At 34.9% G+C, this 16,099-nt stretch overlaps 1 protein-coding gene across 3 annotated transcripts in view; it reads right to left on the bottom strand.

The window, feature by feature from the left end:
* Dmxl1 (Dmx like 1) overlaps positions 1-16,099 on the bottom strand; it is a 101,553-nt gene that overhangs the window by 37,754 nt on the left and 47,700 nt on the right. For 2 of the 3 annotated variants that reach the window (XM_048334290.1, XM_048334291.1), the window contains exons 24-28: positions 12,552-13,630; positions 11,900-12,091; positions 10,864-10,940; positions 7,969-8,096; positions 6,397-6,645 (exon numbers count right to left, since the gene is read on the bottom strand). In XM_048334290.1, the coding sequence (XP_048190247.1) occupies positions 6,397-6,645; positions 7,969-8,096; positions 10,864-10,940; positions 11,900-12,091; positions 12,552-13,630 (1,725 nt within the window). Of the gene's footprint in view, positions 1-5,512; positions 6,061-6,396; positions 6,646-7,968; positions 8,097-10,863; positions 10,941-11,899; positions 12,092-12,551; positions 13,631-16,099 lie in introns of those variants that run through there. The other variant, XM_048334292.1, reaches the window with a different exon arrangement.

The following is a 16,099-nucleotide window of genomic DNA, read 5'->3' as shown; positions in this document are numbered from 1 at the left end:
TCCACTTCTAGCCTTTTCTGTTTATGTGGTGCTGAGGAATCGGAACCAGGGCTTCGTGCATGCTAGGCAAGCACTCTACCACTAAGCCACATTCCCAGCCTCTAATGATACTTAATATTTAAAAAGTGCAACTGATTTTTTTTAAAAGAAGGTCTAACAGATGATACTATCCAGTTTAGGAGGAAGGGTGGATTCTCAGATTTGCTAGACCCACTCCTTATTAAATACCTTTCCCATGCTCTATTAACATGCATAAAAATAGATAAATATGTGAAGAGTAGTGATTGATTTCCAAATCAAAGACCAAAGCATACTCTAAAGTAGTTAGTATACAAAATGACCTACTGGGATATGAAAAGGAAACACCACATTTTTATACTTATTACATTCTAAGTTGTTTGTTGGAGATAAGAGTCCCACACACTTTCTGGACCAGGCTGGCAATGAATTGTGATCCTCAAATCACAGCCTCCTGAGTAGCTAGAATTGCAGGTGTGAGTCACGAGCGCCCAGCTTAGAGGCTTTGGTTTTGATACTTATTACCCACCCCCAAAACCTAGAATGGAGGAAATATATTCAAAATACTCTTCGTATAAGACTTTACACTACCACAAATACTAGAAAAGAAGATCCAAGGGAATCTAGGTAAAACAGAAGACACGCTTCACCACTACCCAGGAGCTTTAGGAGTGACATAAAGAAAAAATTGTCTATAGAAACATAAATGTGAATTACTTGGAAGGTCTCTTTCTATGCTTTCTCTAATTTTCTAATTCTCATGGGGCTTGAACTCAGGTCGTGGACACTGTCCCAAAGCCTTGAACCACAATCTTTCAGTCTCCTGAGGTTATAGGTCTGAACCACCAGTGCCCAACTTGCTTTCTCTACTCTTTTTTTTTTTAATAGAAAGCTATGCTTCTGTAGTAATTAACAAAATATATGAATGCTTTTGAAAAATTAATTTTATCAGATGGTACTCAACAAAAGTCTAAGACATTAACAAAAATGTATTATCCTTAAAGAAAAATTAGTCACATTTAGGATCCACAGCTTTTTGCAAGGTCATTAATAGGCTGTTGAACCTGGAAAAGCCATTGATGCATAAAACACTCCTGGTTTTGGTCTCTATACATATAAACAGATACAATACATATAAAACATAAACTTTTTGAAATTTAGATGTGCTGCCAACTTTGGAAAAAAAGTAACTCAGTTTATCTTGTTTAGTTGGCAATACATGGAAATTAACAACATTGGTTTAGATATGTTAATTTTTTTCCATTTGCAAGCACTCTATAAAATATGAAAGATCTTATACAAAAGGGTATGTTACAGAAACTGATAAAGTATTCTTCACCAGTGTGTTTGGAATGAATGGGTGTTGGTGGCTTATGCCTATAATCCTAGGTACTCAGGAGGTTGAGATGTGAGGATCATGGTTAGAAGGTAGATAGGAAAGTCTGTGAGACTCCCATCTCCAATTAACCACCACCACCACCAAAAAAAAAAAAAAAAAAAAAGCTGGAAGTGAAGCTGTGGTTCAAGTGGTAGAGCACTAACTAGCTTTGAGCAAAAAAGCTCAGAGACAGCACCCAGGTCCCGAGTTCAAGCCCCAACACACACACACACACACACACACACACACACACACACACACACACACACTCTCACTCTCTCTCTCTCTCTCGTTCTGTGTGGGTTTGTCTCTCATACACACACAGTGTTTGGAATGTTTGATTGCAGAGGGGTTACAGCTACATAAGTCAAGTATTGAATACATTTCTTTTAGAACAGTACCACCCCCTCCCTCATTTTCTCTCAGTTCTTTCCCTCTAGACTCCCTTCCCACAAAGTCGTATAGTCCATTTCCAACACAGCATCCATCTATTACTGCTAAATTAGTTCACTCTTTGTCCCACCATTTCTGTGCTTCCCCTTCTAATTTTGTTTTATGTTTTAACTATACTCATCTTTTCTAAGCAAGATATTCTGATGTTACTAAAGAAATTATAGCAATAATGTGGTAATCACTAAATATTAAACACAGAACTCCTTATTTTTATACAATTTCATAATGGGAATGCTATTCATAATAATACATTGAATCTGTATTTAACACAAATGATAAAAGGCCAGAGATACTTTAAAATATGCCACTAGCAACTTCGAGACATAAAACATGACATACTAACTACAAGCAAAATACTCATTTTTCATTTCATTCCTAAATTTGGAAAGAAATACTCTTTAGTGCAAATTTTATAAAGACAGAAAAGACAGAGTTCTTAGAAAATATTTTCACAAAATGCAATGAAAATTCTTAAAAGGTTATTTTGTTTTGCTTTAAAATATGCAATGAAAAGCAAAAGTATGGATTTCTAACTGTTGCCAAAATATAGTATCTTTTGAAAATTGCTAATGCTTAGCTGATTATCAGCTTAAAAAATTAACCATAACAACATAATTTAGGACACCATGCTTAGCTATTAGAAAAATCAGATTTTTCATTAGTATGTATTATAGAATTCACAAATGTATTATAGAAATTAAACTTGATTAAAAAGGAAATGGCAAAAAAGAAATGTACTCTTTACTTGACTGTAACTGTAACCTCTGTATATCACCTTTATAACAACAATATTTTTAAATACAAAAAAGAAATTGCTAATTTCAGTAGTTTCACATTTTTTTGTTAAGAATTCTGATCTGCAAAATTCTGATCTGATTTACTTTAAAAGTATTCTTTTTGAAGCTCAAAGTACATTTAAACCTTATGCTACAAAAAGTACTTTATTTATTGGACATGAGGAAAAATGTAATTTAGTTTACGAAACTATTATTACAAAAAAATTTAAAAATCAGAATTTACGCCAGAAAAAAAACACTATTGTCTTTCAAACTCATCAACTAGTATTAAGCTTTCAAAAACACTTTTTAGAATTTTTTTTTTTAGTGTTGTATAATTCCCTCCTTTTTAAAAAAATTTTTATTGTCAAACTGATGTACAGAGAGGTTGGTTGACAGGAAAATGACCTCTTCTAAACCAGTTTTCATTTAGCTAAACTGGTCTTCTTAGACGTTGAAGGTTTATCTTGATTTTAGATATTTGAAGTGTACAGTTTATACTTAGTTATTATACAAACATATACTAATCTTGAATGAGTTTCATTACTTTTTCTTTTTTATTAACATATATTAATTGTACCAGATCTTTTCTATATAGACTATTAACTCTGTAGAGGTGGTGGACAATGTATATTGTTGGTGGACAATGTATACTGTATATTTAATGCAACTAAACTCTTAGGGCATTGTGATTATATACACAGTGTTGCTTATCTACAACCTATAAAATCAGTCTGCTCTGTGATATAGGTGTCTTTCAAAAAACAATCATGCTTAAAAACTAATTTCACTTAAGATTGAAAGTCATCACCACTGTTAGTTCATGATCCTAACTGATTACATTCTCAGAAGATTTTTCTCTCTCGTTTTCAGTGGATCTGCTTCATAGAACTGTTGCTTTTAACAGACACTACTGCTCTCACTTTCTCCTATCATATCCCCTTCGCTCTTCTCCTCTGGCTTTCTCTGCTCCTTTTCAAAGTAGATCAGCTTTGGAACCAAGTATTTGGCTTCCTCATTCAACAAGGGCACTTTCTGGCTAGCAAACATTTTCTGTGAGTGCTTTTACAGAACTTTTTCCTGATCATATTCAGATTATTTTTGTGTCTCCACAGACAAGCAATATAACTACATCCAGCCCCACTAGGAAATCAAAGTGCTTTAAATATTCAGTAGCTTAAAAGAGCCAAAACTGCATCAGCTCCAGACTTTGTTCAAGGAATATAGGAGCCATGGAGGAAAGACTGCAAATTATTCCTCTACTGCTACTTGTCCAATTTCACAAGTACTGCTTTGTGGGCAGCTCAAACACTAAGAGCCAATGTGGAGTCCATGCCAGGCCTGAAAATGGTATCTATAGTTCTTAACTGAAATTTGTTTAACAGAAAAGGTAACTAAATACCTTATTCCAAATGAAGCAACAACAAACTGATTCTACCTCTAAAGCAGTGGTTTGCACACTATGACTTATTTTTGCATTTAGTATTTTACTGAAACAGAACTATGCTTTTGTTAACATATTGTCTATGACTGCTTTGATGCCTCAAGGACAGAATAGGACAGTTAGACACCACAGGCTCCTAAGTCCCAACAAAGCTGGCTGATTTTTGCTCAAAATTATAAACTAATTTGATGTTCTTCTAAGTATTACACAGAAGGGAATGAATCTATGATCTATTTTTGTTTGGCAGGAGAGGTGAAGGACTCTGAATTAGAAATAAGAGAATGCATTGATAACTGAAGAAACAGTTTCAATTGATGGGATGCAAACGAGGTCACCAGTATTTGGTTGTATAGAACTTAAGCAATTACTGGCTAGTAGAAACAGCTTTTAGGATGCATAATATAAGCCAGTGGTGCTCCTAATAATCTCTTAAGTATTTTAACAAGATAATCACTTTTAAAACTTTCTTTTAATATAGTTTAAAGAACATTGGTCATTCCTGATGTAGCTTACGGCAATAATGATTTCCTATATCATGAAACTAAGTGCAAGTTTTTCCTGTCTGTTCTCTGCCAACTGTCTGACCTCCTCACACAAAAATATTCACATATCTTATAAAAAATTATTTACATCGGTAACATGTTATCCTTAGTGTAGATGGGAGGTAGGAAGTATATTAAAGTTCAAAGACAAACTATCTTGTTGTGCTGCTCAAATGTATACATACAGCTTGGCTTTTGAAAAGCACTTAAAATATTTTTAATTTAGTTTGTCAGTATAGAATGAAATAGGCTTTCCTGTACTCCATACTAATTGTTACATCTACTCCCTATCATTTCGAACCCTGGAAACCCAAGATTACCATGTATAGTTAAATAAATCACTGAAACAGAAAAGTGGAAAGCACTATGGCAATTCTTTTCAAGTTGGGAAAGTTTGCTGTTTCAATTTTTTTAAATTTTATTTTTTTGCTGGTTCTGGGGCTTGCACTCAGGGCCTGGGTGCCATCCCTGGGCCTCTTTATGTTCAAGGCTAACTACCACTTGAGCCATAGCACCACTTTTGACGTTTTTTCTGAGTATTTTGAGGATAAGAGTCTCAACAGACTTTCTTGCCTGGGCTGGCTTCAAATGGTGATCCTCAGATCTCAGTCTCTTAAGTAGCTAGGATTACATGTGTGAGCTACCAGCACCTGGATGCTGCTTCAATCTTTACTTATTTATTTTTTTTGGCCAGTCCTGGGGCTTGGACTCAGGGCCTGAGCACTGTCCCTGGCTTCTTTTTGCTCAAGGCTAGCACTCTGCCACTTGAGCCACAGCGCCCCTTCTGGCCATTTTCTGTATATGTGGTGCTGGGGAATCGAACCCAGGGCCTCATGTATATGAGGCAGGCACTCTTGCCACTAGGCCATACCCCTGCTTCAATCTTTAAATAAACATAGTATATATAGTTTTAGCAGTAGTGGATAAATTTTAATATTAACTTTCATGGCACTGTGAACACTTAGAAATCCAAAAACTTCCATAGCCAGTCATTATATGCAAATCATAAAGCAGCCTTTTTTGAAATATTTTCAAGTCACTTCAAGCCATAGTCTGATTTCATATGATCAGCACCAACATCTTTGTATTTTCCATACTTAAAAATGTTAAAATGTAAGAGTTAGAAAATATTTTAAAATGGAGAAGTTAAAAGCAAAAGTCATTTTCTAAAATGCAAATCATTGTTATAAACCCAAAGTATGGCTTAGTTAAAGGCAATGTGTCAATTTTCCATAAATGTCAAGCAAAACAAAACCATCCCACTCTTCCAACCCCTTGAAATGAACACAAAGCAAGGAAAATTGTAAAAGCCTATTTCTAAAGCTAGTATCTTGCCTGCAAGACTGGGAGGGCTATGGGAACTGATGGCTGAAAGAGCTTTGGAAAAGCCCACACATTCCATGGAGAACACCACTACTTGGTGGGGGCTAGGCATTGCAAATTGCCTTCCTGCCAAAGAAAGAAGAGAGAGTCTGTATTTGGCATAGAACAAAAAAACAATGACACAGTGTAGTTCAAAGAAATGAAAATGCTGATAGCAAACTAATAAAATTAAAACAGTTTTAATCATTGATATTGGAGTATCTTAAAGATTAAAAACCACACCAGAAACTTTTAGTGTTTCATTTTTACCAGAAAACTATTTATTAAAAAAAAAACAGAGTCTGGAACAAGAGCTTTCCATGACTAAATTAAAATTAATTAGCTCTGTTAAAGTTATCATTAACATGAATGAATAAAACCTTAGCTTATAAAAAAAAGAAAAAAAATGATTAAAAAACTGACCAGGTAAAGCTTTTGTGTGTGTCTGTTCTTTGTTGGGCACATGTGCCCCTCCACCAAATACTGCAGACCACATTTTTTCATTTAGAGGATGGGCCACAATCCGAAACAGTTCATTACTGGAATGTGTTGCCAGGCCATGGATGAAGAGACTAAGATACACCGCTGTGAGAATTTCACAAAGCAAGATCGTAAGTCCTGACTGGGCTTCCTCGCCAGAAGAATTCAAAAGGCGAATGAGACAAGTCATTCCTAAAATAAACAACAAACATCAAAACTATTAATAATACATTTTGTTTTGTGGGGCAGGACTAATGAACTTAAAGCCTTGTGCTTGCAAGGCTCTACAATTGAGCCATGCCTCCAGACCTGTTTTTTTGATGGTTATTTCCATGATAAGATCTCCCAAAACGGTCTGACTGGGCTGTTCTTGAACCATGATTCTGTTGTTAGTCTCCCAGGTAAGTATGAGTACAGGTGTAAGCCAACAGTGCCTGGTACAAATATATTTTTGTCTGTCTTTCTGTCTATTTTGATTAGCTTACATTAGTTATATAGAGGGGAATTTCATTTTTACATTTCCACATGTTTACAGTATGTTCTAATCAATCTTACCCCCTCTATCATTTTACTTTTTTTTATTGGGTTTTTTTAACTGTATTTTTTTTGTCTTTTCTTTTTTGGTATTGGGGATTGAATCCCGGATGTTACACTTGCTAGGCAAGTGCTTTGCCACTGATCTACATCCCAGCCCTCATTTTACTTTTTAAAGTAAAAATTAACTACTTTCTCCTAAGTTTTGAAATTTTCTTAGTTTTTGACCAAAAAAAGACTATACTATATCCAATAGGATTAAGTCTTTTCTTCCCAAGTGTTATAGGTAGTAGTATAATTAATGAGTAAATGTTGGGCTATTTGTTCAATTTAAGTAATCACTAAAAATTTGCAATCTCAAATCTCATATGTAAAACTTTTTTTTTTTTTTTTTGGTAGCACTGGGTGTTTAAAATTCAGGTCTTTGTGCTTGCTCTTACTGCTAGAGCCTAGCCTCCAGCTCTTTTAAATGCCACCCAGAAGCAAAGAGGCCCTGCCTAGGAGCCTGCCAAAGCACAATCCACTTAAAGTCAGGCTTTCTGTCATAGGTGGATAATTATGGGCCATAGTGTCCACCTCTCCATTGAAAAAAGGTCTTTCAAACTTTTCTGTCAGTGTTAGCGTCAAGCTGCAATCTTCGCAATTTCAGTCACTCAAGTAGCCCATTGCAAATAACACCAACTTCTGATGCATGCTTTAAAATTTTAAAATGATATAAAAAAACACTTAGATGTAATCAATATATAATTTTATATAACCGAGGAAATAATACAGAATTAAGTAATTATAGAATTTATAATTACTGATGAGTACAGAGTTGGTATCAATTCTAGCAACATTTAATGATTACCAAGTAATAATTATACTAAGCAATAATTTTTTAAAAATCAAGCTTTTTGCTTATTTAACATTTTTAATAAACATTAAAGAAATTAATATCAAAGATTAAGAAGACCTCATACATATATAAATTACTTATACCTGGCCATTGAGCTGGTGATGTGTTGGGAGTTATTGCTTCTTCTAAGCTTCCTGTTCTCAAAGAATGCCGATGAGGAAGAAGTACTGTCTGATATACCATTCCAGTAAACTGATTTGTTTGAAATGAACTAAGGAAAGAATGCAATATTTAAATCTACAGTGAATTTCACATGAATGTTTATAAAATTTGAGATCTAATTTCTAGGGTAACTTAAATACTAACTTTTGCTTATTATTCTATTTATTTAGGTTGTGTATTCTATAATTCGGTGCTATTTAAAATAAACTACCAGAGGTGGCACTGTGGCTCAAGTGGGAGAGCACTAGCCTTGAGCTGAAAAGCTCAGGGACAGTGCCCAGGCCCAGAGTTCAAGCCCCATGACCCACAAAGATAAAGTAAACTATCCTATAAAATATAAATAAATACATATTTTTAAACCAAACCACAGTTCGTAATATTCGTTAATAGTGATTACAAAGAATAGGTACAAATGGAATAAAGCCTACATCTCTATGAACAAGTAGCAAGCTCACATGTAGGACTTGGTTTTTTAGTGTGTGTGTGCGCTGGGGGGGGGGGGGGGGGCAGGGGAGAGTGACAATCTGGAAGCTTGATCTCAGAGCCTAGGCACTGTCCCTGAGAATTTTTCTCAAGGCTAGTGCTAATTACTTGAGCCACAGCTCCATTTCCAGCTTTTGGGTAGCTAATTAGAAATGAACTTTCTTTCCTGGGCTGGCTTTGAACCACAATCCTCAGACCTTAGCTTCCTGAGTAGTTAGAATTACAGGTGTGAGCCACCAGCACCTTGATTTACATACAGGACTTTAAAATAGCCTAGCTGATGGGGAAAAAAAGAACACATTTTGTTTCAATTCCATATTTAATGGCTACCCTGCCCTATGTCAGGCACTGAACCAGGTACCAGGCATATACACTCTTATATGAGAAACCAGCCAAGTTGTTTATGAAGATGAAACTATGCCTAAGATATGACTAAAGTAAAAGAAAAGAGTATGTCATATGTTTGGGAATTCAGGATAAGTCTTACCAAGTAAATGATACACTGAGGCATGATCTCACTTGAGGTACTGTACCACATAAAGTTGGGAGAGGAAACCCCAACATTAAATATTCTCTTGTGGAGAAAATATTTAGACCTCATCTATAAGGTCTCAAACCTAGTTTACCTATTAGTTCATCATTGATGATGAAGAGTGAGCACAGAGAATTACACACAAAATTTCTTTCTGTACAATAAAAAAACCAACAGGGTTTTAAAAAAGAAGGGCTTAAGTAAAACCAACAAATGGTTTTCTACTCCATTACAACCACAGGGTTCCAAAACACTCCCTCCAGCAGCTACTTTGTAGATGGGCTTTTAACACTAGAAAGTTAAAGAAGCAGCCAATTATTAGTCCATGGCTAGTTTTGAAGATGCTTATATTCACACAAGGATTCAACTCTTAAAACATCTTCCTAAAGAACTGTATCTTAATTAAACCTTTCTCAATTACAGAAAAGAATGTTATACATATGTATACACTGTAAGAAAAGTAACATTTTATGGGCACGTAAGCACTTCCAGGAACTTCATGCCCCTGGAAGGGAGGACTTACAGTCTTCGTACCACAAAGAACAATAAATGTTTGAAGTGATAAATATGCTAATTATCCTCATGTGATCTTTATACATTGTATATACTGCATCAAAATATAATGTACTATATAGATATAGACAACAATGTAAGTTAGCAAAACTTTAAAAATCAGTAAGACCTTAATAATAAAAAAGAATTCCTAAAGTATAAACTCAGCCTAAATAGAAAGCAGGACACTACAGAAGAATAAATCAATGCCAGGAAAAAAAAGTTGGGATTTTTGTTTGAATGAAACAAAAAGATAAAAGAAAAATAAGATGGACCCACAAGTTCCAGTATCTAGCAGAAAAACAGAAAACTTCAAAGAATTAAAGACGGATATGATGTAGACAGAATGACAGGTGCATGCTATCTAGCCCAGCTATTAGTTAGAAGCGGTCTCATGAAGTTATTTTCCTGGGATTGCCTTAATCCAGGATCTTCCTGATTCAGCTTCTTAAATAGTAACTTCTCTTCTTATTAGCAAGGAGTGGAGGCAGGAGAAAAGGGGTAGGTGAATGAAGAGGGGAAGGAGAGAGGAGAACACAGTCAAGAATCACATTGTACATGGCAGAAAATTAAGAAAAGTAAGAGAACTGGTGTGAAAGGGCAGTGAAAATGTTGAAAGGGGTGACACTGGTCTAGATTCAATGTATTCATAAAGTGCTTTGTTAAATGGTTCTTCTTTTGTCCAACTAAAGATAATAAAAACATTTAAAAAGAAAGAAAAGATAGATATAAAAAGACTTCACAGAATGTTAAACAGTATTTTTAAAGTCTAGATGATGGTGAAACTTTAAAATATGAAGAGAATATCCTAAACATTGTACCTTCTGTGAAATTCCTCTCAATTCCAAGTCAATCACTCCCTATCCCATGCTCATTAGGCTCCTAATTATCAAGTTATAGCACTAATAGTTTAAATATTATGCCTTGTTATCATGTATCAGTTCAAATTATTACTTTTTTCTAACCAAACTGACCTTAAGGAAGGAGTCTTTACCCTATTCATTCTAAAATAATCTCTCACAATGTCTAGCAAAAGGCAGTGATCAATAATAGGCTGTTTACTTGAAATTCACTTATTATGAGGTCTTATGCTAAATTTCAAAGATTAAAAACAAGTACTCAATATCTCAGCCATATGCTTTTTGCATTATTGAAAGGACTACTATGTATAGTTCTAAATTAATAATGTATAAAATATGAAACCTCACAGGTTACAGTAAACATTCTTACATTCCAAAACGATAGTTACCTGTAGTTATGACTACCACAAAGGCACTGATAAATACAAGCAGAAAGCGAGGCTGCTAAAGTATGCATTACATATACCTAGAAAAAAACACAAGATTAAGCATAGGATTTTAAAGTATAATTTTTATCAAGATCTAATATAATTAGCATTTCAAAAAAAGACTTAAAAAATCTTTTGCTTACACTGATTTCTGCCTAAGGAGAAATTCCCCCACCTCCCAAAAAAACCCCAGAATCTTCTGGCAAAATTTATAAAATACATCTTTACTATATATAATTATTTTTCAAGAATAATTAAAAGGAAACAAATGTCAGCTCTCTGCTCTCCAGTAGAGAATGTAGCCACATATTAAAAGCATTCCCTCTCACACTAAATATGCTCTTTCCTTAAACAAAATATGGAAGCAAGGACTAATAATTGCCAGTTCACTTCAGGACAAGACATAGAGAAAAATGCCATCATGTATTCTAGCTACCATAAAAAAAAAATGGCAAGAGAGTAATACTTAACAGAAAATAGTAAGTGTAGAAGCCAGTAATCAAAAAGCTCCCCTATAACAGATAGCAGCCAATAAAAATAATCTTTAAAATGTATAATACTTTCATGTAAGAAAAAAATTTACTTACCTATTAATGCTATTATACCCGTATATTAAGTTTCTATCCTTTAAAAACAATCATCTCTTTGGTTAAATGTACTACTTAAGGAACCACTCATTAATTTACACACTCATCTATTACTCTTACCTTAATAAGCTTAACAAAGGCTAAATGAGTAGGCTTCAATTTTTTAAAAATACAATTTTACTGTTATTATTAAAGTGTTGTACAGAGAATTATTCCACTGAGTTTAAGTAACACAATAAAATAAACTGGATCCATAACTGGAGTTCTTTAACCAGAACTAATAAAAAGGTGGGAAAGTAACAATTGGTGTCTACTCTGGCTAAATTTGCTTTAACAAAGGCTAAACATACATCTTTCAGATTTTCCATCCTACATAGGTAAATCAAAAGCTTGAAGCCAAACATACTTACTTTATTGCTTTGGCTATCCGGATGAGGTGGTGAATCAAAGTTTATTATGGCATGCAGAATATCATGTGTCAGATTACTAAGGTGCAATAAAGGATTGGCAACTACTGTTTTGGCACTGGCTGTACAAGCAAAGAGGAGAGGCACTGAGGTTTGCTCTGACAGAGGGCTAGGAAACAGTGGATCTGAAGTTTCCTTAAAAACACAGAAGAAAAAAAGTTGATAACCCATTTGTTAAACAATTCAGAAAATTCTTTGAAAAACTTCAAAATCATTAAAAATTTCCTGTGTTTCTAAATATAGAAACTTTAAAGACCTGGAAAGCATCTTAGGAGCTCAATGTTTTATCACAGTTTAAAATGCAATAAGGAAAAGCTTACAAGACATTACCTTACAAGACATTCATTTAAGGATGTGGTAGTATGAATTAAGCAAGGCATAGAGCCTGATACAGAACTGCCTTCCAATGGCAATATATACACAAGTCTATAAATTCATAAAATGATGGGCTACATACAAAGGAGAATGCTTTAAAAAGCAATTGTAATAAAGAAGATTAAGTTTTAATATTTAAAACAGGAAGATATAACACCAAAAGGTGCTTCATGCATGTACTGTTTTGTTCTTTTTTTTGAATGATTACAAAGTTGCATACCTGCTGACATTCTTGTAAAAGCAAAATCAATTCCATCCTTACAGATGCAAGACCCCCACCATGGGAGCCGTGAAGTATGCAGTAACTTAGAAACATTCTCAGGAGTGACTGATATTTCAAGAGCCATTGTCTCTTTTCCTGAAAACTTTCTCTCAGTTGTTTTGCTTTTGTTTGATGCAAACCATCAGCATCCTCACTGAATCTCAATTCATCTCTATTTTTGTCATCTGTGGTCTGCAGTTCTTCCACATCTGAGCAAAAGTCACATGTCCTCTGAAGAGCTACCACTTCTTTCTCAAGCCAGTGGTATAATTGGTAACGTAATTTTCCACCATCTATTTCATAGCCAGTAGACAAAGTACGAAGTTCTACTGTGAGAATCTTTAAACATGCTCTGAATTTTAACTGAACAGCAATTATATCTTCTGATGGATTTAAAATGTCATTTTCATCTAGGGTGCTGAAAGAGTCTGTGTAACTGCTTACTTCATCTAATTTTGTATCTACTTTTCTCTGTAATGGTTTCAGTTCTTTCATGCAAATAGGAAGATCCTCATTTTCTTCATCATTATCACTGTCCCATTTTAACTCTAAAGAATCATCCTGAAATACAACACTTGGTTGGCTCCAATCAAAAGAAAGAGTAGAATTGGACTGCTTCTCTGAAGAACTCTCTGAAGAAGATTCAAAACCATTCATCAGTGACTGGGACCAGTTAATTGCAGAAGATTTATCTTCTTTTGCATCCAATTTTAGTGGAGAAGAACTTTTACTAGTATCCAGAAAACCAGATGTTCTACAAAAAGGTTTTGTTTTCTTGATGACTCTGGGCATCTTTGATAATACTTCCAAGGCCAACATAGGGCAGCCAGCTTTTAGATGAGCACTAGCAGTAGTAAAAAATAACCTTCTTTCACTTAAACTAATTGTTCCTGCCAGTCCACTCTGCCCTGGTAAACCCAGGTGTGCAGAAAATGTGTCAGTTGATCCAAAATGACGTCTTAGCAAAACAGGGTGTGTCCTTAGGTAATTGTAAAAATTAAAAACTGCAGGATTACAGGCTGACTCCAAGACTTGATCTGAAAGTAAATGTAAATCCATCTTCAGAACTGAAAAGTTTAAGATGTGAATTGAGTATATTATACAGAACTTTGTCTCTACTATGTTAACTTTTTTTTCCCTTTCTTTTTTTTTATTGTCAAACTAATCACAGAGAGGTTACAGTTTCATACGTTAGGTTTGGATACATTTCTTGTACTGTTTGTTACCTCCTCCCTCATTCCCCTCTCCCCCCTCCCTACTATGTTAACTTTATCCGGTCTTCTGACAAATTTTATTAATAGGCCACATCAATCCATAGCACTGAACACACAAGAAGACATTTGAAATGAAAAGTGTTTCAACGCAATTGGAAAACAAAAGTTATTCTGCTTTCCCACTGAAACAATTCTTTTTCTTTCTGTCCTGGTCACTCCTCTAATTTGCTAGACTCCTCCTCTCTGCCCATGACTAAAGAGGTCAGTACATCATCTCTTTTCTATTTCTATTCCTTCAGTTGAACTCACATATAGCCCTCATTTAAATATCATGTATATGCTGACAACTTGTATATCACCTTCTCCAATGCCAACAGCATCCTAAAATATACTTACTGCTGAAAGTCTAAATTTCATTTATGTTTAGATGCACTCACTTTCACCTCAGGGACTTTTTATTACTGTGCTTGTAGTATAGACAATTTTTTACCTAGATATCTACAATGAATACTCATTTCAACTGGTTCTCTATCCAAAAGTCATCTTATCTGCAAAAGCTTCTTGATCTAAAACAACACTTTACATAATTACCTATTGTTCCAAAAATCTAGACATTATTTCAAATACAAATATTTCTCTGTCACTATTTCTATTATCCTGTAACAAGTCACTATTATCTTTTGCATTTTCTTCCTGAAAAATTCAGGTTTAAATGACTCTAAGAATATGCAATTTTATATTAATCTAAAAATATATAGAGAAAACAGGATTTGGGGGGAAAAGAAAGCAACAGAGAGGGTTATTCTGAGCAGACTATGATACATGCATAAATGAGAGGCCATAGTAAAAGCTCTTGTTGCAATTAATACACACTAAAAAAAAAATAATAACAAAACAGTAAATCCAAAGGTTTCGATGGTAGGGTGAACACCAGCAGGAGCAAAGAAGTCTAACAAAGAGTATGAATAGTTCAGTGTAGTTTATTTTGCATGTATGAAAATAAAACAATGAAGCGTACAGAAATTACCTTAAGAAGGGGAAGACTGGGACAGAAAAGCCATGTTGGGAGACTGACAAGAATCTGCTGTTTATGTGAATGAAAATGTCACACAAGGAAACCCTCCCCCTCCCCCCCCCCCTTTTTTTTTTTTTGCTATTTCTGGAGCTTGAACTCAGGGCCTGATCACTGTCCCTGGCTTCTTTTTGCTCAAGGCTAACACTCTACCACTTGAGCCACACCGCCACTTTTGGCTTTTTTCATATCTGAGGAGCTGAGGAATCAAACCCAGGGCGTCATGTATACAAGGCAAGCACTCTATTCCTAGGCCACACTCCCAGCCTCTGGGAAACCCCTCTTGTATAACTAACATATGTTAACAACAACAAAAAATAAGTTCCATCATTTTATACAAATTTATATAAAAAAATTCTACTCTATACTAACTTCTAGGAACACTTTAGCCAAAACAATTTCTACAAGAAAACATGGAAGTAGAACTTTAAAGGGTCCATTTAAAGAAATATCTGTCATTTATTTCATGAACAAAACACTTCAAGAGCTTGAGCTTAAGAATTTTTAATCACAGTCAGGCACTGCTGGCTCACATCCGTAGTCCTAGCCACTCGGGAGGGTGAGTTCTGGGAGGCAAGGTTTCAAGCCTGCCCAGACAGAAAAGTCAGTGAGACCCTTATCTCCAATAAACTACCAAAAAGCAAGAAATGGAGCTGTGGGATGAGTAGTAGAGTGTTAGCCTTGAGCGGTCAGGGATAGGGTCCAGGCCCTGAGTGCAAACCCCATGACCACACACACAAAATTGACTTAAGTCAACTTTCTTTACAGTGTATACAAATTTTACTGTAAGAATTATAAAACTGTTTATAAAAAGCAGTAGATAGAACCTAAACTACAAAACTGGTTTTATTTTAGTATTTATTCAAAGTATTTTTAGTCAAATACTAATAATATGTTTAATAAATCTACTTCGTAACAACAGAAAACTTTGAATTCATTTTCAAATGATTTAACTCTCTGAAAATGAGATGCATACCCTGTATTCTCAATCCACCAAGCCACAAAAACCCTAAATTCTCTTCTTTTCTTTTCTTTTCTTCCTTTCTTTCTTTCTTTTCTCCTTCCTTCCTTCCTTCCTTCCTTCCTTCCTTCCTTCCTTCCTTCCTTCCTTCCTTCCTTCCTTCCTTCCTTCCTTCCTTCCTTCCTTCCTTCCTTCCTTCCTTCCTTCCTTCCTTCCTTCCTTCCTTCCTTCCTTCCTTCCTTCCTTCCTTCCTTCCTTC

This window comes from Perognathus longimembris, chromosome 25 (genome assembly GCF_023159225.1).
Source record: "Perognathus longimembris pacificus isolate PPM17 chromosome 25, ASM2315922v1, whole genome shotgun sequence".
In the NCBI taxonomy this organism is placed as follows: Eukaryota; Metazoa; Chordata; class Mammalia; order Rodentia; family Heteromyidae; genus Perognathus; species Perognathus longimembris.
The sequence above is the reverse complement of the archived record's forward strand: the minus strand, read 5'-3'. Positions and strand labels throughout refer to the sequence as shown.